General features: G+C 56.3%; 1 protein-coding gene and 1 long non-coding RNA gene across 15 annotated transcripts in view; one reads left to right on the top strand and one right to left on the bottom strand.

Moving 5' to 3' along the window:
* Nucleotides 1-1,343: 1,343 nt before the first annotated feature.
* LOC306654156 lies at nucleotides 1,344-12,178 on the bottom strand. The gene is made up of 3 exons (XR_013761890.1): nucleotides 10,985-12,178; nucleotides 3,653-4,030; nucleotides 1,344-2,818 (listed from the first exon to the last, which is right to left on the bottom strand). It is a non-coding gene; the product is annotated as an uncharacterized lncRNA (long non-coding RNA).
* The window catches only part of PACS2 (phosphofurin acidic cluster sorting protein 2), a 63,579-nt gene continuing 53,191 nt past the window's right edge, over nucleotides 10,338-20,725 (top strand). For 3 of the 14 annotated variants that reach the window (XM_079127433.1, XM_079127441.1, XM_079127430.1), the window contains exon 1: nucleotides 10,347-10,570. In XM_079127433.1, the coding sequence (XP_078983559.1) occupies nucleotides 10,452-10,570 (119 nt within the window). In that variant the 5' untranslated portion in view covers nucleotides 10,347-10,451. Of the gene's footprint in view, nucleotides 10,571-20,725 lie in introns of all 14 variants that reach the window. The other 11 variants (XM_079127436.1, XM_079127442.1, XM_079127438.1 and 8 more) reach the window with 8 other exon arrangements.

Here is a 20,725-nt window from a genome sequence, read left to right as displayed (position 1 = left end):
AGAACATGTGACCACAGGTGTCTCTGTACCTCACATGACCCCAGTTAGTCAGGGAGGAAATGACTGGCAGGTCAGGAAGGACTGGCAGAGACTGGCTGAACATGTCCTGTTACTTGGAGGGAGGACAGGCTGCTCCTGCCCAGGCCACGGGATGCGTCCAGCTCCCCTCCCGCTACCGTCCATCTCCTGGTCCTTCGGGCTCCCCCTCCACCCACCTCTATCACGGCAGCAGGGAGGGTCTGGCTGTACCTGGCCTGGCTGAGAAAGCTAGCAGGTGCTGGGTCCCATCCCTCTCCCTCCACCACCCCCAGGAGAGGAAGAGCACAGCCTGGAACTGGGGCCTCGCATGCCTGCAGGAAGTCCTCCTGACACTCTGCATACAGCAAAGTGGAAGCGAGGGGCTGCAAGGCCTCTGCACCCCCACAGATTCTCCAAGGAGCATCTCGCCCCATCGCTTTGGTCCACTCCTCTCTCCAACCTCTATCGACCATCAGCCTCTGATTGCTGTCCACGTCAGGCACAGCCCTCAGGCCATCGCCCTGGAAAAATGTCTGCCTGCGCTGCCTCAGCTAGAGCTCAGCACTGATTTGCTCTTAAAGAACGTGCACGCAGGGGCTGGAGATATAGCTCAGTGGGTAGAGTGCTTGCCTTGCAAGCACAAGGCCCTGGGTTCAATCCCCAGCACTGCAAAAAAAAAAAAAAAAAAAAAAAATATATATATATATATATATTTAAAAATAAAAAACGTGCATGCAATGAGACAGACATCATTACCCTATGTTCATGTATGATGATTACACGAATGGTACAAATCTACACCGTGCACAACCATAGAAATGAAAAGATGGACCTCATTGTATACAATGAATCAAAATGCAGTCTTGGGGAAAAAAAATGTGCACACAGCCTGTACTCCTTCACTGAGTCTGCCATAACAAAGCATCGCAACAGGGTGGCTTGAGCAGAACTTTACTCTCTCACGATCTGGAGGCTGGAAGTCTGGGATCAAGGTGTGGGCAGGCTGGTCACCCCTGAGGCCTCTCTCCTTGGTTTATAGACAGCCACCTTCTCTCTGTGTCTTCACAGGGTCCTCCCTCTGTGTGTGTCTGAGTCCTGATCCCAACTTCTCATAAGGACACTCATCATATTGTTTTAGGACCCACCCTAGTGGCCTTGTTTTACCTTAACCATCTATTTTGGTACCAGGGATTGAACCCAGAGTGCTTTACCTCTGAGCCACATCCCCAGACCTTTTTCATATTCTATTTAGAGATGGGGTCTCACTGAGTTGACTGGGACCTCACTAAATTGCTGAGTCTGGCTTTGAACTCATGACCCTCCTGCCTCAGCCTCTTGAACCACTGGGATTACAGGTGTGCGCCGCTGTTCCTGGCCTTATTTTTTATTTTGAGACGGTCTTGCTAAGTTGCTTAGGCTCTCACTAAGTCACCTGCCTCAGCTTCCTGAGTTGCTGGGATTGCAGGTGTGCGCCACCATGCCTAGCTTAATCACCTAAGGGCCCTATCTCCAAAGGCAGGCACACTCTGAGGTTCTGGGTGTTGGGATTTCAACATGAGTTTTGGGGAGAACCAACTTAGCCCATAACATAGTGAAATGCTCACATCTTCCAAGACTGCTGGAAGAGCTTGACAAAAGCACACCGTATTTCAATACTCAACCCAGAGTCAGTAGAGTAGCTGAACCTATTTGCAAACTTTCAGCCTATTACAAAATTTCATATTGGGTACACACATGGACATCTTCCCCATCAACAGGGTCAGATGTCCACATTGGTGACCTGTGGCTGGGGAAAGCTTTTTCCCTGCTCAAGAGCACCTGAGCCCTCCCTGAGGCTCTCCCAGAGAGAGCTCCTTCCATCACAGTCCGGAAGCTCTCCCCTGACAGCTGTCCCTCCAGTTCACGTCCTTCCACTACAGTGAAAGTTGCCCCTTAGCAAATGTGCATGGGTGGCCCTTGGTTTCCGGTATCTGGGAAATGTCTACCTGGGAGTCAGAAGTCAGTGTTCCTTGGCAATGGTGTCCCTCTTTCCCTTGAGGGGCTCTTTTCCAAACCCGAGCAGGGCTTTTGTTATCATTGGTGTTTGGTGCTGGCGATTGAACCCAGCAGTGCTGTACCACTGAGCTACTTCCCCAGCCCTCTATTTTTCATTTTGAGCAAGGCCTTGCTAAGTCGTCCAGGCTGGCTTGGAATTTGTGATCCTCTTGCCTCAGACTCCCTCAGAATTATAGGCGTGTGCCACTGCACCTGGACTGAGCTTGTTTTTACTCCTTTCTCCTCCTCTTCCCCAGCCATGTGGTCACCAAGTTGTGCCATATCTGCCTCCTCATCCCCATCCTTCCTCTCTACTACAGGATAAGGACAAGGGAGGGTTGGTCCTTCCTGCAGCTTTTCTCTCTGTGGCCAGGAGGCACTCCATACTTCTCTCCCTCACAAAAATGTTCTTTTAAAGAATGTCCTCAAAAACCTGACTCCCTCCCACTTATCTTTGCTTGCTCCAGGATGAGACTTGCAATAAGACCCCACTCCATCTGGTCTGTTGTGGTCTAAGGTCAGGGACTTCCGGTATCCACGTTGGAACCTAATTCCTGATGTGCTAGTATTAGGAGATGAGGCCTTTGGGGAAGTGATGGCTTTGTCCTTGTAAATGGGTTAGTGCCCTTGTGAAGGAGGCTGAAGGGAGCTGCCTTGCCTCTCCACCAGGAGGACACAGCGAGAGGTGCCATTTATGAAGCAGAGAGCAGTCTTCGGAAACCCTGAATCTGGGGCATCTTGATTGTGGACTTCCTGGCCTCCAGAACTGTAAGAAAAAAATTCCATAGTTTATAAATGGAACCAGGCTAAGGTTTTTGTTACAATAGCAGTTATGGACTAAGAAATGGTCTTTGATTTAAGAAATAATGTTGCTTTCAGATTGCCAGAATCATTTTTGCTAATTGTTTATATAAAAAAGAAACCCTAAGAAAAAACAGAAATTATTCCTACGTTTACTCTAGTGGCAATGAGGTTGAAAATCGACTTATACATTTCGTCAGTGGTATTGTGACTTGTGAATTATCCATGAATGTCATGGGTTGGTTTCTGCACAGTATCAGGACCCTGGAACTTTCTGATATTTAACTTATGTTCTCAGTTACTGTGACATTATTTCCACTGTGGGAGATACAGATAAGCGTTAGAGTCTGAACACAAAGTCCCCTCTTATTCTCAGGGCCCATGATGACCACTGTGGACAGGCTAGCAGGACTGCTTATCGGTCCTCCTTCTGACACTGCTCTGAGCCCGGAGTGCTTGGCATGGTGAGCTTTCCACGTGGTGACCCCCACACCCCCATGGTTTTCCTCGTTTTCAGCGCTGCATGAGCATTCCCTTTGCTGGCTAATTCGCATCCCAAGGTGTGGACGTGACCTGCCTGCTGTTGTCACTTCCTTCTCATCAGACATTCCTCCCCCCAAGCTTTGCCATTTGAAGTGACACCTGCTCCTGTATTCCTGTGGCAGGGTGCCAATGACCACTGCCAAGCCACTGTGAGGTCTGCTCCAGGTTCCCCCCAAGGTGCGGGGCAAGGGAGCCAGACCTGAGCCTCGCCTGCTTAGAGAGGGACACAGGGGTGGGCACCAAACAAAATACTCACTAGGAAACAAGATGGTAGCAGGCCCTGTTGGCATCAGTCAGTTCTAAGGAGACAGGCGAAATGTTGATCTTATTTCCCCATCGTCATGGCAACAGAGAAAACGGCCTCATTCATTCCTTGGTGACTCCTCTGCCACTACTCGAGTGTTTCACACTGGCGCTTTTTAATGGCTTTCCGGATGTGTATGATTCCCCTTGCTATTAAGAATTTCACCTAGTGAAACAGGGATTCTGCAGAGCTGGTCCTCGGTTGCAGAGGGAGGGCTGGAGGCCTGCTTTTGTTCATCTCCTGTCTCCAGGGCTGGGCAAAGGCCCAGCCAGAGGGCGCCTGGCATTCAGTCAGTCCTGATGTGTGACCACAGAGCACGCATTATTTTCTCTGCACAATTAGTACATTTCATTATAGAGGAAAACATGAAAGACAGATAAGCAAAGAAGAAAAATGAAACAACTAAATTCTTACCACACAGAGAATTTTTTTTATCGTTTTGGGTTAATGCCTGTGCTCTGGATACTTTCTGAAAATAGATATTTGACCTGCATAATCACTTACATGTAAACATTATTTTATACATTCATGCATTTACACACCCATACTGTTATCAACAAATAGGATCATGTTATGCCTGCAATTTTTGGCAAGGTTTTAACTTCGTGTCTTGGGGGACATACTGAGGATTGACCCCAGGACCTTGCACATGCTAGGCAAGTGCCCTACTGAGCTGCATCCTCAGTCCTTAATATTTTATTTTGAAACAGGGTCTTGCTAAGTTACCCAGGCTGGCCTTGAACTTGAGCTCTTCCTACCACAGCCTTCCCAGCAGCTGGGTTGACAGGCATGCACAACCACAGCCTGTTACACTAATAGTGTCTGACAGCTGTAGAATGTTCTATCAGGTTCCATCATGGCTGACTTAACTGTGTCCCACTCCATGTCCCTGGAGTTGATTCTAAGTTTTCACTCTGAGGAGCAGGGGTGGTCTGAGGGTGACTGTAGGAGTCACCCGCATGTCCCTGAGAAGCCCTGGGTTGCCTCCCGCAGTGCACCAACACGGCTCTGCGTTCCACCTGGGAATCTGGCAGGTGAAATGAGCGTCTCCACGTGGGACTTCACCCGTGACTCCCGTCAGGTTGGCCGTGTTTTGCCTGTCTCTGAGTGCAGGTCTTCCCTGTCTGTCTGTAGGGGCCCTGATGCATCAGTGGGAGCAATCCTGGCTGGTGACGCAGGTGGGAGAGATGTCCCCCCCTTGCCTTTCAACTTTGCCAGTGGTGGCCTCACTGCAGAGACGTTTGACGTTGTCGAGTGGCCGACTTGTGCTGGCTCTTCCCCCACACGGCCAGTGGCAGCCTCCTCCTGCTCAGCACCTTTCATCTTTACTAGTCACACATCTGGGTCTCGTCTGGTGTTCCATGCAATGCAGTCTTTAGAAGAGGTGGTGCCTCCCCAGAGACTCATGGCCTCCCTCTGCCCACACCTCCACACTGTTCAGGGCTGAGGATCTCTTTTCAGATACCTGAAAAGACTCCTCGTGGCTTCAGTTGTCCTGTGAGACACTTAAACACCTGTCAGGATAATGCCCCCTCCTTCAAAGCACGCTGGCAGTGCTGATGGTGATACTGCACCCAGACACCAGCCCAGCTGTGCCTCTGACCTGGCATGGGGGCAGAAGCGGCAGTGCCGGTGGGGCAAGAAGACTCGGGCTCTCCCAGATGAGTTTTAGCATGGCTCTGGAGTCCCCACATTGTCTGGTTGAACCTTGTAAGGTTCTGGGAGTGCTGGGCACTTCCTCAGTGTCCCCTCAGAGAACACAGTGTGGCTGGCCATGCGTTTGAATTTGCTACGTGATCTATCACAGGTCCCTGCAGATGCTGGTGAAAGGTACTGAAGTTGGTCTCCCTTCTCGGGGGGACATGCCCCACCCCCAACTGGGAGCTCTGTGTCCAGGGAAGATGAGAGAAAGGATGTTGAGCCTACCCACTATGTTGGATGCTGTGGACTGAACATGTCTTCCCAATTCATATTGAGACCCTGTCCCTGGAGGTGGTGTTAGGAAGTGGAGTGTTTGGGAGCCCCTCATTATTGGAATTAGAGCCTGGACACTTAATCTGATAGAACTTTGACCTTGAACTTCCAGGACTGGGGTGTGGCTCAGTGGTAGAGTGCTCGCCTAGCATGCATGAGGCCCTGGGTTCCATCCCTGGCACCAAGATAATAATAAAACCATGGTCTTGGACTTGCTGCCTCCAGAACTGGAACACACGTTCCTGTTGTGTGTCAGCCCTTGCTGTGGCACTTGGTCATGGAAGCACAGACTCATGCCTGCCAGGCGAGGCATCTTGCTGACCTGTGTGTGGTTGGGGAGGGACCCCTCCCCCTGCCTGTGATGGAGAGCACTCTAACTGCTCAGCACGTTCCCAGGTCTCCCTTGCGTCTTCCTGGTTACTACCAGGTTCTATTGACAAAGGTAAGATGACCTGCATCCCTTCATTCTCACAGTGTCTTAAGGTTTGGCTGACCATTTTGAGGGAATGCCCTGTTGTTTTACCACATGCCTGATGTTGGTCTAAATGTTCGAAGGGTAAGCCCGTTACAGTGCATCCATATTATGGGGTACCAGGCTGGGGAGATAGCTCAGTCGGTAGAGTGCTTGCCTTGCAAGCACAAAGCCCTGGGTTCAATCCCCAGTACCACAAAAAAAAAGTACAATGGCTTTCATATTATGGGATACCAAAGGACCATTTCAACTACACTCCAGAAAAAGTTTAAAGATTTGGCAGAATGTTCACATGTAGATGGAGACAAACAGAGTACGTATTCCTTAATCCAGATTTCAAAAGAAAAACAAAAGTACTTGCTTCACCCTTCAGGCCTCACTCTTTTGTTCGCCCTCTGCGAGCACCTGATCTCTACAGACATCCTGCGCAGTCTCCCCACCCGGGAGGGTCTGTCCTCCTGACCTGGGCTCTCTGGATTGGTGTCTTGGCCCAGGGGCCGCTGGACAAGGGTAGGTGTTTTCCTCCTGGCCCCACCCTTCCCCACCCCCCGGAGCACACCGTCCGCCAGCACCCTGCGTGCCCCTTAGGTGCCTGTCCGTCTCTCAGGAGGAAGTCTGCTCTGTGAGGGCAAGCACTGTGTCTGGCTTTTCTTTCCTGCATCCCCAGGGCTTGAAATTGGCTTGACAAAAGTTTGTTCCTTTAACACAATACGTCTGCAAGATTGTCTGGGTTGTTTTCAAGGGGCAGCGCCTATAAGCCCCTGGCTTCTGTGGCAGTTAGCATCCATGCTCTAGGGCCTGCGCTGTGCTCGCCTCTCAGAGGGGCATCCATGGGGAAGCTGTCCACTGTGAAGCTCAGGCTCTGTTTGGGTGGGGCCGACAGGTGTGAAATCAGGCTGCAGACCACATGGCAAGTGTCTGTGAAGTTCCAGCCTCCCAAAGGCAGGAACTTCCTGCCCAAAGGCAGTCTTCCAACCACAAGCAGTTCTTGTCCCGAATGCCACATTCCTGGTCCTCTCTCACAGGCCGTGGCCTGCAACGCCATGGTTCTGGGTCTCAGCCTTCCCGCCTGTGGCCTGTCCCTATGCACCTGTTCTACCCCAGGAGGACGCCCGAATTTCTGGTCACAACATTCCTTTTCCTGAGAGAGGAGTGCGTCTCTAGCCACTCTGCGTGACTTCCGTGCCCTCAGTGTGAGGAGCTTCCATTCTTGCCTCAGTGATGGTGGCTAGTCTTGCCATGGGCTCCACCCACGGGACAGGACACCATAGAAGTCCCGTCCAAGAGTTACACAGCTGCTCCAAAAGAAACAGTGGAGAAGTGCAAGGGCCTTCCCATAGGAGGGCAGCAGAAGCCCCGGGGCCAGCAAGAGTCCTCTTACTATGTGTGCCCTGGCCTGTGTGCTCCTGCCACTCTCAGAGGTACATTGAGGTTCCCGAGGTCCCTGTGCCCCAAAGGAAGTCCCTTTCGACAGGGACCACACCTGCCCCGTGCTGCATGCATGATGAGTTTGTGTCATCTTGTCTTAGACTGATGATGAATGAGTTTCCAAGGAGCCCACAGGCCGCAGCACCCAGTTAGAAACACCTGAGTCCTGGTGTGCAGGCTGAGGGTGGGACTGCAGGGGAGGAGCTGGTGCCTCTGCCTAGTCCCATCGCCCAGGGTTGGGACTTTCTTCTCCTTATCCCTGATGCAATCCCGTGTCCACTTGGAACCTTACACTAAGAACATCAGGACACAGTGGCACAACCTGGGCAGCAACTTAGTGAGACTCTGTCCCCCCCCCAAAAAAAATGAATTGGGGATGTAGCTCAGTGGTAAAGCACCCTTGGGTTCAATCCCCAGTACCAAAAAGCAAACAAATGATTCACTAGTGGCATTTGCCTGTAATCTCAGCTACTTGGGAGCAAAGGCAGGAGGAGGACTGCAAATTCAAGGCCAACCTGGGCAAGTTAGCATGGCCCTGCCTCAAAAATTAAAAAACAAAAACAAAAACAAAACCACAGAACTTTGAAAATGGGCTGGGTTGTTGCTCAGTGTTATAGCACTGGTGGGCAGACTGTAGGTCCTCAGCAGGGGTCCTCAGGCTGTTCTCTTAGAGCCAAAGGCCATGAAGGACCCTCTCCTTGGGTCTCATCTTCCACCATGCCCAGCTGCCCCAGTTGAACAGAGTCTCCTCCTGAGCATTGGGTCACATATGGCTGGCTCACAGAGGGGTGCCTCTGCCTTCCACAACACTCATCTTGAACTCACTGTGCACAGGAGTCTGAACACAGCCTCATATTCGAGTGCACAAGATGACAGTGCCAACAACAGTTATGTCAGTTACTCTGGTTCCATGTACTACTGCCCACTTGGAAACCCACGGGGGTTGGGTGTCCCTACGGCCTGCCTCAACATCTACAGACTCAGTGGTGCATGCATGGGCTTTCTGGGCTGCCTCCCTGCCCTGGAGAAGAATTTAAACATTTCCACCATAGCAATTACTTGGGCAATGCTAGCCCTGCCTCCTTCCCTTGGTTGTTGCAGAACCTCAAGTGCCTCAGTTTCCTCCTCTGTAAAATGGGGATGGGCACTGAGGACTCCCAACCCTGCCTGGCACAGGGGAGGGGCACAGCTCAACGGTGGCAAGCCCTGATGTGCACGGCTTAGTCACCCCACATTTCCTCCCTTGACCCTGGCTGTACTGCTTGCCTGGCTCACACAGACACAACGCGTCAGGCGGCCCATTCATGTGCTTGCAATTGCACCCTCATCCCGTCCCCACACTGCATGCCAAGTGCTGAAGTCAGTGGATGCCTGTCCTCTGCCCTCACATCAAAGGCAGCCTGTCCTCACTGGGGCCACTGAGCCTCTCTGAACACAGCCCCCCAACCTCTTAGGTACGAGTCCCACAGGCGCTCTGCTGGCCCCAGAGGGCTGCAGTGTAAGACAATACCCCCGTCAGCTGGCCACAGACAGACAGACCCTCGTGGCTTTCAGCTGTACCACCCTGAAGGAGCCGGGAACATGTGGGAAACACAGGTCCCTTGTTCTTTCCAAAGTGGGACCCTGGCTTCAAGCTCTCGCAGCTGTTTGCAGCTCAGATCCTGGAGTTGCAGAGGGAGCCAGCAGCACCAGCTTTTGCTGGAGAAAATGCTAACAGTAGGACTGCTGTGGTAAACCCCAAGGACAGGGAAAGACAGCTGGTTCAAAGCCGATTGGCTTGGGCCCGGCCGGATTGTTTCAATAAAACGACGGTAGCCAGCAACACAGCCCAGCCACAGGAGCAGGAGAAGCTGTGGATACAAAGAAACAAGACAGGAGGGAAGAGCTTTTCCTGTCTGTTGACTTTGACCACAGACACCACCAAAAGGACCCCAGAAGGGGAAGGGATGCCCCTGAACCTAGGTGTCCTGTCCACAGGCCATGTCCATGGTCCCTAGCCTGCTGGGCCTGGGTGGGCAGCTCTGGAGGTTGCCTTCTAATGGCACTGACATCTCCAGTCAGAAGGGGCTCTGCCCTCGCATAGAGACTTGCTCTCATGATCCAACCAGAACAGCACTGCTGAATGCGAGGAGGCTGGACAGGGGCAGAACGCTGCAGAGGGGACCTGGGAGGACAGTCCGTGCCGAGCCCGCCCGGGTGTCGCGAGTGGGCTGGCAGCAACCGCCATCCACGCCTGGGCCCTGCCACAGCCCTGCGACCACAGCACAGTGCGGGGCGCACAAGGGACACAGGCGGGTGGGTGGCGTCTTCAGATCATGAAGGGGACCCAGCGCTCTGGAGCTCTGTGCGGGGACACGCGTGGCGGCAGCACTCCGGAGGCAACTAGCGGGGCACTGGGGTGCGCAGTGGTGGGGCTGCGCCGAGGCCCGGTGCTGCGGGCACGGGGTCCGGCCGGGGACAATGAGCGTCCTGCGGGACGCCGCAGCGCGGCAGCCCAGCAGGACAGCGCGCGGACCCCGCGGACTCCGCCACCCGGGTCCCCAGCGTGCCAGGGAGCGGAGCGGGCGCGCGCCGGGCGGGGCTTGTGCACAGGCGCGCGCTCCCGCGGCGGGCGGCGGGCGCGCGCGGCACCTCACTTCCGGCGGGCGGCGATTGGGCGCGGGGCGCGAGCCCGGCCGGCTTGGCCAATCGGCGGAGGCGCGCGGCGGGGCGGGCGCGGCCGCAGCCTGGACGCCGCCCGCGGGCCTGCCGCTGCCCGCCGGCCCCGCCGGCAGCCATGTGACCGCGCCGCCGCCCTCCGCGCGCCCGGCCCGCCCGCTGCCGCGCGCCCGCGGCCGGCGCAGCCCCAGGCCGCCGAGGGACGGCGGGGCCGGCGCCATGGCCGAGCGGGGCCGCCTCGGCCTCCCCGGCGCGCCCGGCGCGCTCAACACGCCGGTGCCCATGAACCTGTTCGCCACCTGGGAGGTGGACGGCTCCAGCCCCAGCTGCGTGCCCAGGTACGCCGCCCGCGCGCGCCGCGCTTTGTCCGCGCGCACCTGCCCGCGCCGGGGCCTGCAGCCCGGCCGGGACCCCGCGCCCCCAGCGGGCGCCGGGCGGGTTGTGGGGCCGCTGCCCGGGCGGCGCTGCCCGGCCCCGCTGCTCGCCTGGCTCGCGCCCAGCTTGCTGCGCCTTGACACCTGCCTCCTGGTGCGGGCCGGTGGAGTGGACTTGGGGTGCTCGCCCGCCCCTCCGGGCACCTCAGATTTCCCGTCGCGTCCCGCGGCACTGTCAAACCTCAGCGGCCTGGGAGGGACCGTCAGGCGCAGTGTCCCGAGGCCGCGCCAACTTGGGACCACGACGTAGCCCCTGTGCGGAGGGTCTCCAGCTTCGTGGGGCGGGGCGGGCGGACGGGCAGTCCGCCCTCTTCCTACCTGTGTGGCCGTGTGCCTGGTCTTGCAGAGACATCTCCTGAATCAATACTGCTCTTTGCCTGGAGTTGTTAATTTTGCCATTGCAAAAGGCTTGCTGCCCTCCTCACGGTAGGCGACCGCCCACTCGGCCTGTGGTGAGGACTGGACAAGGTTTACCCAGGGGCCAGTGCTGGGGCCAGCCACACTTCCGTGGACTTGCAACCACCCGCTCCCTGTTTTCTCCCGCACAGCTTGAAACTTTTGTGACTTCTACGTGGTTTGCTCAGGGAGCTCCCAGGCTGAGGGGGCACAGAGCTTTCCCCAAGGGCAGTCCCTAGTCTGAGTGTGGGGTGAGGCTTCTCCTCGGGACAGGTGAGGGTGAGTGAACCTCTCAGCGGGCACCTCAGGAGTGCCATTGGGCATGGGATATGGCCAGTGTGCCGTGGAGGAGACCCCAGAAGCCAATAGGGCTTGCTTCTGTGGAGCTGTGTTCTGCAGGTGGGCTTCAGGCAGGCCTGCTGCACTCTGCTTTGGCTCCTTCAACAGGTCTTTCTGAACCCCGTGTTGAGGATGCAGAGGGCACAGTTTGCCTCTTGGTGTTATGGCCTCGGGACTTTGTTCCCCTGTGGAAAGATGCTTAGCAGGATTTCTGCACCTGGTGAGGCTCCTGGAGGGCTTGGTTTCCATGGGAGACCTGAAGATCAGCATTGGCCTCAGACTACACTCTGCAGTGACTCTGGGGCCACCTTGCCCTGGCATCAAGCTCCACACCCAGGGGCCATGCTGAACCTTCTCATCCCCCCACTCCCCCGACTGCCTCATTGCTGTCACCCCCAGCCCATGGGCCTGCTGTGCTGGTTGTTGGCTCTCCCTGAGCCATTCCCCACTCTGCTGAGCACCCCGAGTGCATCACAGGCAGGGCACAGATTTGCTGTGCCTCTTCAGTAGCCTCCCAGGCTCCCCAAAAGAGGAGCAAAGTATGTGTGCAGAAATGTATGTGTGCATTTCGTGGTGCTGGGGACTGGATCCAGGCCTTGAACATTTGGGGAAAGTGTTCTACCACTGAGCTATACCCCTAGCCCCTGCCTGCCTAGTTTTTGAGCTGTGGTCTTGCTCTGTTGCTCAGGCTGTTGTTGAACTCCTGAGCTCAAGCCATCCTGCCTCGGCCTTCTGAGTAGCTGGGACTACAGGTGCACACCACCATGCCTGCTAGTACTGAAGCAAGTGTGTGGTGTAGGGACCACTGGGGAGCTGGGCTCTGTTCTTGAGGTCTAGAACGTTGTGGGTTTTTTTTTTTTTTTTTCTTCCTGGTTACAGGGGATTGAACTCAGGGTACGGCACTTGACACTGAGCCACATCCCCAGCCCTATTTTGTATTTTATTTAGAGACAGGGTCTCACCGAGTTGCTTAGCATCTCACTTTTGCTGAGGCTGGCTTTGAACTTGTGGTCCTCCTGCTTCACCCTCCTCAACCACTGGGATTACAGGTGTGTGCCACTGCGCCTGGCTTAGAAAGCTGCCCTTGAGAGGGGAAGCTGTGGAGTCAGGGCAGAGGATGCTGAGTAGGATGGGCACGGGGTAGCTGGGCAGAGTGGGGATGGCTGGTGCGGGCAGCCTGGTACTGGGCTGCCTCTGCAGTGTGCAGCTGAGGGGGCTGGGTGGGCACAGCAGATGGTGCACACTCCTGACTTGTGCACTGTCCAGTGGGTTGTGCTTGCACCCCTGTGCACACATCCTGGATAGCTTCTGGGCACTTTCTGCCGGTCCTTCTCACTTCTGGCTTTGACCCAGTCTTTGGCTTTCTGAGCTGCACCTGTGCTGGTGATTGTGGATGTGTTCATTGCTGCATAGTATTCACCAGAATGACGCCCTGATTTTGCTTCCCTCCCTTTACCTTTGGCTTGTTTTCAGTTTGGGGTTGATTATGTCCCTGCTGCTGTGGATGTTCTTGAGCCTGTGTCCTGCATGGTTCTCTTCCTGCAGACCTGCTCCAGTGTGGGTCTCTCGGTGGTAGGCTTTAGAGGTGTGGGGCATGTGCATGCCAAGAGGTCCTGCCCAGGGCTCCCCAGAGCTGTCAGCTCCACCCCCAGCAGTGGGTGAGACTCCCCATGGCTCTGCAGTCTTGCCAACACACATCTGGCTTTTGTTTTGTTTTATTGCAGTACTGGAAATGAACCCAGGGTGCTTTATTGCTGAATATCTCAGTCCTTTTTTTTTTTATTTTTATTTTTATTTTATTTTGAGATAGGGTCTTGCTAAGTTCCTGAGGCTGGCCTCGAATGTGTGATCCTCCTGCCTCAACCTCCCATGTTGCTGGGATTACAGGCGTGTGCCACGGTGCTACGCGACCATCTTTCGATTTTAATTTTAATTTCTTTGATTATGAATCTAGGCCATTTTGTGTCCTTGTCAGTGGGATTCCTGCTCATTTCAGGGTCTTCCTGCCTGCCGCAGGTGTGCCTCTGGGGCCGGCGGGGCCGCGTCCTGTGTTGGCTTGTGCTGCTGTTGTTTCAGGTCTCCTTCCTTCCCAGAGGTAGCAGGGGAAGTCTTTGTCCCCAGGGATCTTTGTGCCAGGGACCTAGAGGCTGTGATGGGAGGGAGGGCCCGGTGTCCAGGTGTTTGTCCAGGCGACTGCATTGCCGTCGTGCCTCCTCCGGGGGTGTGCTGTGGCATGCGGGCAGTGGGCGCCTGCCTCTCGGAGCCTCCCTGCCCCTGCTGGGGTCCCCCGAGTGCCCGGTGGCCCGTGCGGTTCGCGTCCCCACCCGCCTCCAGCCGTCTCCCCGTCTTGGGCCCTTGCACTTCACTGCCCACTCGCTTCCCTTTCCCGTCGAGGTCACTGATCAATCTCTGGACTTCATGCTCCTGGGATGCGCCTTCTTCAGCATGCGTGAGCTTCTGCAGATCCTGCCTGCTTCCCTGGCTCGCTGAGGGAAGGTGCTGCAGGTGCATTCACGTGTGCCGGGAGCGGTAGGTGTGCTTGTGGGGCACGAGAAGGTATGTGCTGGAGGGCCTGTGCCTCCCTGGTCAGCCCTTGTGCCTCCCGCCCCCAGGAGCAGTGCCAGCTGTCCAGGAGGCGTGTGCGGCAGGCCGATGCTGCCCTGGCCCCTCCTGTCCCTGTGTCACCGAGCTCACTTGCGAGAGGGACCCCGCCTGGGCTGGCTGCACCTGTTGGTGGGCCCTGGGCTCTTCCCAGTTGGCTGTGCTATTGCTCTGTGGTTTTTTGTGGATGGCTGTTCTTACTTCTTGGTGACAACTGGCCGCAGGTGGGTGTGACTGACCCTAGGAAAGCCACAGTTCTGAGATGGGGACCATCTCCCACTCCTGCCAGCAGTCTGACTTGCGTGTTCCCATTTCCCCCATTCTGGTGGCTGTGAGGTGCTTGTCAGCGGCTGCGGGCCGAGCCGGGCTGAGCCAGGCTGAGCTGGGCTGAGCGCTGCTTCCTGGCTGTGGACTCTTCCTTGTGAGGCCGGAGAGACCTTGCCTCTGTTTGGGTGGAGGGTTCTCGTGGTGTTGGCTGCCTGGACCACTTGTGCTCTACCCTGGCCTTGGTTTGCCCCTTACTTCCTCCTTGTGGGTTTTGTTTAGAGACAGGGTCTCACTGGGCTGCCCAGGCTGGTGTCAGGCTGGACTCAAGGGGCCTCCCACTGCAGCCTCTGCAGTAGTGGGGCCACAGGCTCACGCCAGCCACACCGGGGTGCGGTCTTTGTGGATGAGCAGGTTTGGTAAAGTCCAGTGTTGCAGTTAGTGGTTTCCGTGTCTTGCCTAAGCAATCTCAAGGTCATGAAGACTGCTTTTCTGTTTCTTTTAGAAGCTTTTTATGACTTTGGCTTTTGTGTTTGATTGTGTTACTCATCTTGGCCTCATGGGACTATGGCCGGAGGCAGGGTTTTAAGTGCCCAAGTGACTTTTTAGTGACTGAGTTGCACATAGCTGCCCGTGTTCTGTGGTGGGGTCCTTGACCTCAGGGCAGGTGGAGGGCATGGCCCTGCTGTCCTGAGAGTGCCCATCCTCAGGGCTCTTGAGAGCTGCGTAGATCCTGCCATGGCCATGAGAATCCTGAGTTAGACCTACGCCTGTACATTCGCATTTTACATGTTAGTAAAATCAAGCTTTTCATCATGCTCACTGCTGAAGTGTAGAAAGTCAGCTGATTGATTGCTTTTGCAGTCCTGGGGTTGGGACTCAGGGATGTGTGCATGCTGGGCAAGGGCTTCACCACTGAGCCACATCCCCAGCCCCCAGCTTATGTGGGCTGCCTGGGCCCAAAGCCACCATTTAAACTCTTTGTTGTTTGTTTCTTTGAGCCAGCTTCTCTCCATGGCTGGCCTTCAGTTGATTTTTTTTTTAACCCAGGGGAGCTTAACCACTGAACCACGTCCCCAGCCCTTTTCATATTTTATTTTGAGACAGGGTCTCCCTCAGTTGCATAGGGCCTCAATAAGTTGCTGAGGCTGGCTTTGAACTTGGATCCTCCTGCTCAGCCTCCTGCCCCTGGGGTCACAGGCATGTGCCACCACGCCCATGGTTAGTTGATTTTGTGTGTGTGTGTGTGTGTGTGTGTGTGTGTGTGTGTGTGTGTACTGTTATCTTCATCCTGCAGATGACAGCCAAGGCTTAGGATAAGTGACCTACCCGAGGTAAGGAACACAAGCCACAAATGGCAGCTGAACTCCCAAATCTCAGCGACGGAGCCAGGAGTCACGTCTCATTCAGGTTCTGTGTGCTCTGGGGTGTCGGTCAGCTCTCAGGTGGGAAGGGAGCCCTCAGCCTCCGTCCTTCCGTGCCTCTGCCTCCTCTGGAGCCTGGGTGCTCCTCGGAAACCTCTGCATGGCTCTTAGGGGCAGGAGCCAGCAGGCAAGCACAGGCAGGCTCGTCTTGCCCACGTTCTGTGGGTCAGGTCACGCCGGCTGCTGACCGTTCACTGGTCGGGCACCAGGTGACGCAGGCTGACTGTGTGTCCTGGACTTGGGGTGATCTGACTCTTTCTTAACCTCGTGGCTTGCCTATGCACGATTTGCATTTTCTAGGTGCTTGTCTTCTGCAGATGGAGACTTGGTTTCCCAGCCCTCAGACCCCTTGCTCCACTGTCCTGGCTGTCCCTGCTCTGCATAGTGGCCATGCCTCCTTTTGTTCTACCTGAAGGAGAGCTGACATGCTGTTCTGTCTGGTTGTCATCTTCCTTTTTGGCCCTGAGCTGAGCAGGCGCCTTCTGCTGCATCTGGCGCAGCTGGATTCACGTGGAATTGTTTGTTCCTAGATGTCTGGGAGAATTCACCTGTAAAATATCTACCTTATCTGTGGAAAATCTAACTGTGGATCCCCTGTGTTTCGTGGCTACAGAATGCCGTTTCCCTCTCCGTTCTGGATCACATTCTAAGAGTTCGTTGGTTCGCAGCTTCCCAGGTTCACTGGCGTGACACCTTCTACGACGGGCTGGTCTTCTGTGTCTCAGGGTCTGGGTGCCGTCTCCCTGTAGTTCTTACACTGGTCATTCCTGCGTGTGGACCTCTGTTCCGGATCCGTCTGACCAATGGGCCATGTTTCTTTTTTTTTTTTTTTTGGTGGTACTGGGGGTTAAACCCAGGGCCTTGCACATGGTAGGTAAGCACTTTGGGTTTCCCTGTTCGTTTCTGATTCAGTTCTGTTGTGGTCAGAGAAGGGGTGAGCGAGAGAGCGGGCCTTTGCTCCGAGGTGCAGGAGAAGTTTTCACGTGTGCTCTGTGGTACTCAGCACGTGTGTGGTGCTGCTGGTGCAGGGTCTGCCGCCTTCCGTTAGGTGTGTTCTGCACGTCCGTTTCTATCCCAGAAGCAGGTTGAAATCTAGTCTGAGGGCATATTGGCTTTCTCCTGCGGTTCAGCTTCTGCTCTGTGCATCCTGAGCTGTCATTAGGCACAGGTGTGTAGGATCTTGGCACCTTCTGGGGTGTGGGACGCTTGATGCGTGACTCTCTATCTCTAGCTGCTTTCGACTCAACATCGACTCTGATGAGGAGGTGGGCTTTCTTCTGGACAGTAGTATTTGCCTGGTACACTTAAAAAGCTGTAGCTGGACAGCACGCTTTTATTTCCTTTACTTATTTTTATGAGGTGCTGAGGATCGAACCCAGTGCCTCACCCGTGGGAGGCGGGCGCTCTGCCCCGAGCCCCAGCCCAGCCCTTCCCTGGTGTGCTTTTAAGTTTTCCTCTGAACTGTCCCTGTACTGCCTTAGGTGTTGGCAGTGCATGTGGTCATGCAGGGCGTCTCCGTTCCGTGCTCATCCCGACCTTCCGCCTTGTTTTTATGTATGTATGTGTTTTTTGTTTTGTTTCCTGAGGATTGAACCCAGGGGTGCTCTACCACTGAGCCACACCCCCAGTCCTTTTTATTTTTTGAGATAGGGTTTCTCTAAGTCTCCAGGCTGGCCTCAATCTTGTGACTCTCCTGCCTCAGCCTCCTGAGTAGGGATCACAGGCCTGGCCGGCACGTGTCCGGTCCTTGTTTGGGCTGACCTGCGGGTCCCTCGGTCCGGCTGGTTGCTGCTGGATCTGCGTCCGCTCTTTGGTTCTGGGCTTTTGCATCTTGCCGGCTTTTGTCCACTTCCCCTTGGCCTCAGCCGTCTCCCCTGCTCCTGGCGGAGGTTGTCCCCGCTCCTGTTCCCTCGAGGCTAATCTTAGGCACCTGGGTTACAGCGAGAGTAGCCGCTGACGCTGACCGTGCTGTGCGGCCTCCCTGCCTCTCACCTCTCCGTCTGGCTCCTGCCCTCCTGCAGCACTCGCCGGCCTGGAGCTCCCCGCTCTGCTCCTCCTTCGTCTGGAGCTGCCTGTCTGTCTGCTCTGTCACCACAGGTGTGCTGGCTGTGCACAGTGAGGGCAGCACGCTGCTCTGGCCTAGTGGCTTCCTGTGGAGAAGCCGGCTGCTGCCAGCCTGGACTGCTGGAAGGAGGTCGGGTGTGGTGGCTTTGTGGCCCCTTCCTTGTGACGGCTTCTCCTGTGGAGCGGGCGCTGGGCTCACTGGGGTCTTCTGCCTTCGCGGGCGGGAGGGTCCCGGTTCTGGAGGGTCTCAGCCACCTTCTCTTTGGTTGTGTTCTCGCGGCTCACCTCTGCAGCGCGTGGCATGTCAGCCCTCCCCCAGATGCTCCTCTGGGGAGGAGTGCAGCGGTCTGAGGGAGGGGCCTGCGGAGGAGAGAGGAGGAGAGAGGGAAGGAGTCCTGTCTGGGCCGTCTTGGCCTGCGGGCTTGGCATTCCCGGGCAAGCATCCCTGTGGAGGAGCTAGGGCCTCTTGCCTCTGGAGGCCCTGGGATTTAGAGGAGGACTGCACCACTGTTGTGAGAGGCCAGGCTCGGTCTGCTCTTCCCCTTCATGGCTCACAGGGCAAGAGTCTGCCGTTCGGACACAGGTTTAGAAAACTGCCTGTGACCGCTTCTCTACTCTTCCCATGGGCTGTCTGTGGACCCTCTGCACCCAAACAGGCAGTGGTCCTCCATGGACCTATGCTGTGAATGCCTGCTTTCCTGAAGTGCTTTGTGCAGAAGCAGTGGCCCAGGTCCACAGGGAGGAGGCGGTGGCCCCTGGTGCCTAAGGAGGAGGCGATGGCCCCTGGTGCCTAAGGAGGAGGCGGTGGCCCCTGGTGCCTAAGGAGGAGGCGGTGGCCCATGGCACCTAGGGAGGAAGTGGTGGTCCATGGCACCTAGGGAGAAAGTGGTGGTCCAGGTCCCTAGGGAGGAAGTGGTGGTCCATGGTGCCTAGGGAGGAAGTGGTGGTCCAGGTCCCTAGGGAGGAAGTGGTGGTCCATGGTGCCTAGGGAGGAAGCGGTGGCCCATGGCACCTAGGGAGGAAGCGGTGGCCCAGGTCCCTAGGGAGGAAGTGGTGGTCCATGGTGCCTAGGGAGGAAGTGGTGGTCCAGGTCCCTAGGGAGGAAGTGGTGGTCCATGGTGCCTAGGGAGGAAGTGGTGGTCCATGGTGCCTAGGGAGGAAGCGGTGGCCCAGGTCCCTAGGGAGGAAGTGGTGGTCCAGGTCCCTAGGGAGGAAGTGGTGGTCCATGGTGCCTAGGGAGGAAGCGGTGGCCCATGGCACCTAGGGAGGAAGCGATGGCCCAGGTCCCTAGGGAGGAAGTGGTGGTCCATGGTGCCTAGGGAGGAAGTGGTGGTCCAGGTCCCTAGGGAGGAAGTGGTAGTCCATGGTGCCTAGGGAGGAAGTGGTGGTCCATGGTGCCTAGGGAGGAAGCGGTGGCCCAGGTCCCTAGGGAGGAAGTGGTGGTCCATGGTGCCTAGGAAGGAAGTGGTGGTCCAGGTCCCTAGGGAGGAAGTGGTGGTCCATGGTGCCTAGGGAGGAAGCGGTGGCCCAGGTCCCTAGGGAGGAAGTGGTGGTCCATGGTGCCTAGGGAGGAAGTGGTGGTCCATGGTGCCTAGGGAAGAAGTGGTGGCCCATGGTGCCTAGGGGGGAAGTGGTGGTCCATGGTGCCTAGGGAGGAAGTGGTGGTCCATGGTGCCTAGGGAGGAAGTGGTGGCCCATGGTGCCTAGGGAGGAAGTGGTGGCCCAGGTCCCTAGGGAGGAAGTGGTGGTCCATGGTGCCTAGGGAGGAAGTGGTGGTCCATGGTGCCTAGGGAGGAAGTGGTGGTCCATGGTGCCTAGGGACGAAGTGGTGGCCCAGGTCCCTAGGGAGGAAGTGGTGGTCCAGGTCCCTAGGGGGGAAGTGGTGGTCCATGGTGCCTAGGGAGGAAGTGGTGGCCCAGGTCCCTAGGGAGGAAGCGGTGGCCCATGGTGCCTAGGGAGGAGGTGGTGGTCCATGGTGCCTAGGGAGGAAGTGGTGGCCCAGGTCCCTAGGGAGGAGGCAGTGGCCCGTGGTGCCTAGGGAGGAAGTGGTGGCCCATGGTGCCTAGGGAGGAAGTGGTGGTCCATGGTGCCTAGGGAGGAAGTGGTGGTCCATGGTGCCTAGGGAGGAAGTGGTGGCCCAGGTCCCTAGGGGGGAAGTGGTGGTCCATGGTGCCTAGGGAGGAAGTGGTGGCCCATGGTGCCTAGGGAGGAAGTGGTGGCCCAGGTCCCTAGGGAGGAAGTGGTGGTCCATGGTGCCTAGGGAGGAAGTGGTGGTCCATGGTGCCTAGGGAGGAAGTGGTGGTCCATGGTGCCTAGGGAGGAAGTGGTGGCCCAGGTCCCTAGGGAGGAAGTGGTGGTCCAGGTCCCTAGGGGGGAAGTGGTGGTCCATGGTGCCTAGGGAAGAAGTGGTGGTCCATGGTGCCTAGGGAGGAAGTGGTGGCCCAGGTCCCTAGGGGGGAAGTGGTGGTCCATGGTGCCTAGGGAGGGAGTGGTGGCCCAGGTCCCTAGGGAGGAAGTGGTGGTCCGTGGTGCCTAGGGAGGAAGTGGTGGCCCAGGTCCCTAGGGAGGGAGAAGTGGTCATGGTGCCTAGGGAGGAAGTGATGGTCATGTTGCCTAGGGAGGAAGCGGTGGCCCCTGGTTCCGAGGGAGGAAGCGGTGGATGCATCCCACTGGATACTTCATGATCTCAGAATAGTGGTGGTGTGTGTGCATAGGCAACCTGAAGCCCCCAGGATTGGCCTGGTGTCCTGTCTGCTCCTTCGACTCCTGAAAGAGCAGGGTGTACATGGGCAGGAGTTGGGTGTAAGAAGGCCAGTCCAGAGAGCTGTTCTGTGTCATTTGTAACAGTTGAGATTTCATTGGCTGTGTGGAGGTGGCAGGGCAACATCAATGGAACTTGGTGGCTATTTTGGGAGCCCAAGAGACAGGTGGTGTGACCAGAATTGCTGGTGGCAGAGGAGGGGTGCTCAGG

The sequence above is a fragment of the Sciurus vulgaris genome, assembly GCF_902686455.1.
Source record: "Sciurus vulgaris genome assembly, chromosome: 2".
Lineage (NCBI taxonomy): Eukaryota > Metazoa > Chordata > Mammalia > Rodentia > Sciuridae > Sciurus > Sciurus vulgaris.
This window is presented reverse-complemented; position numbering and strand designations above follow the sequence as displayed.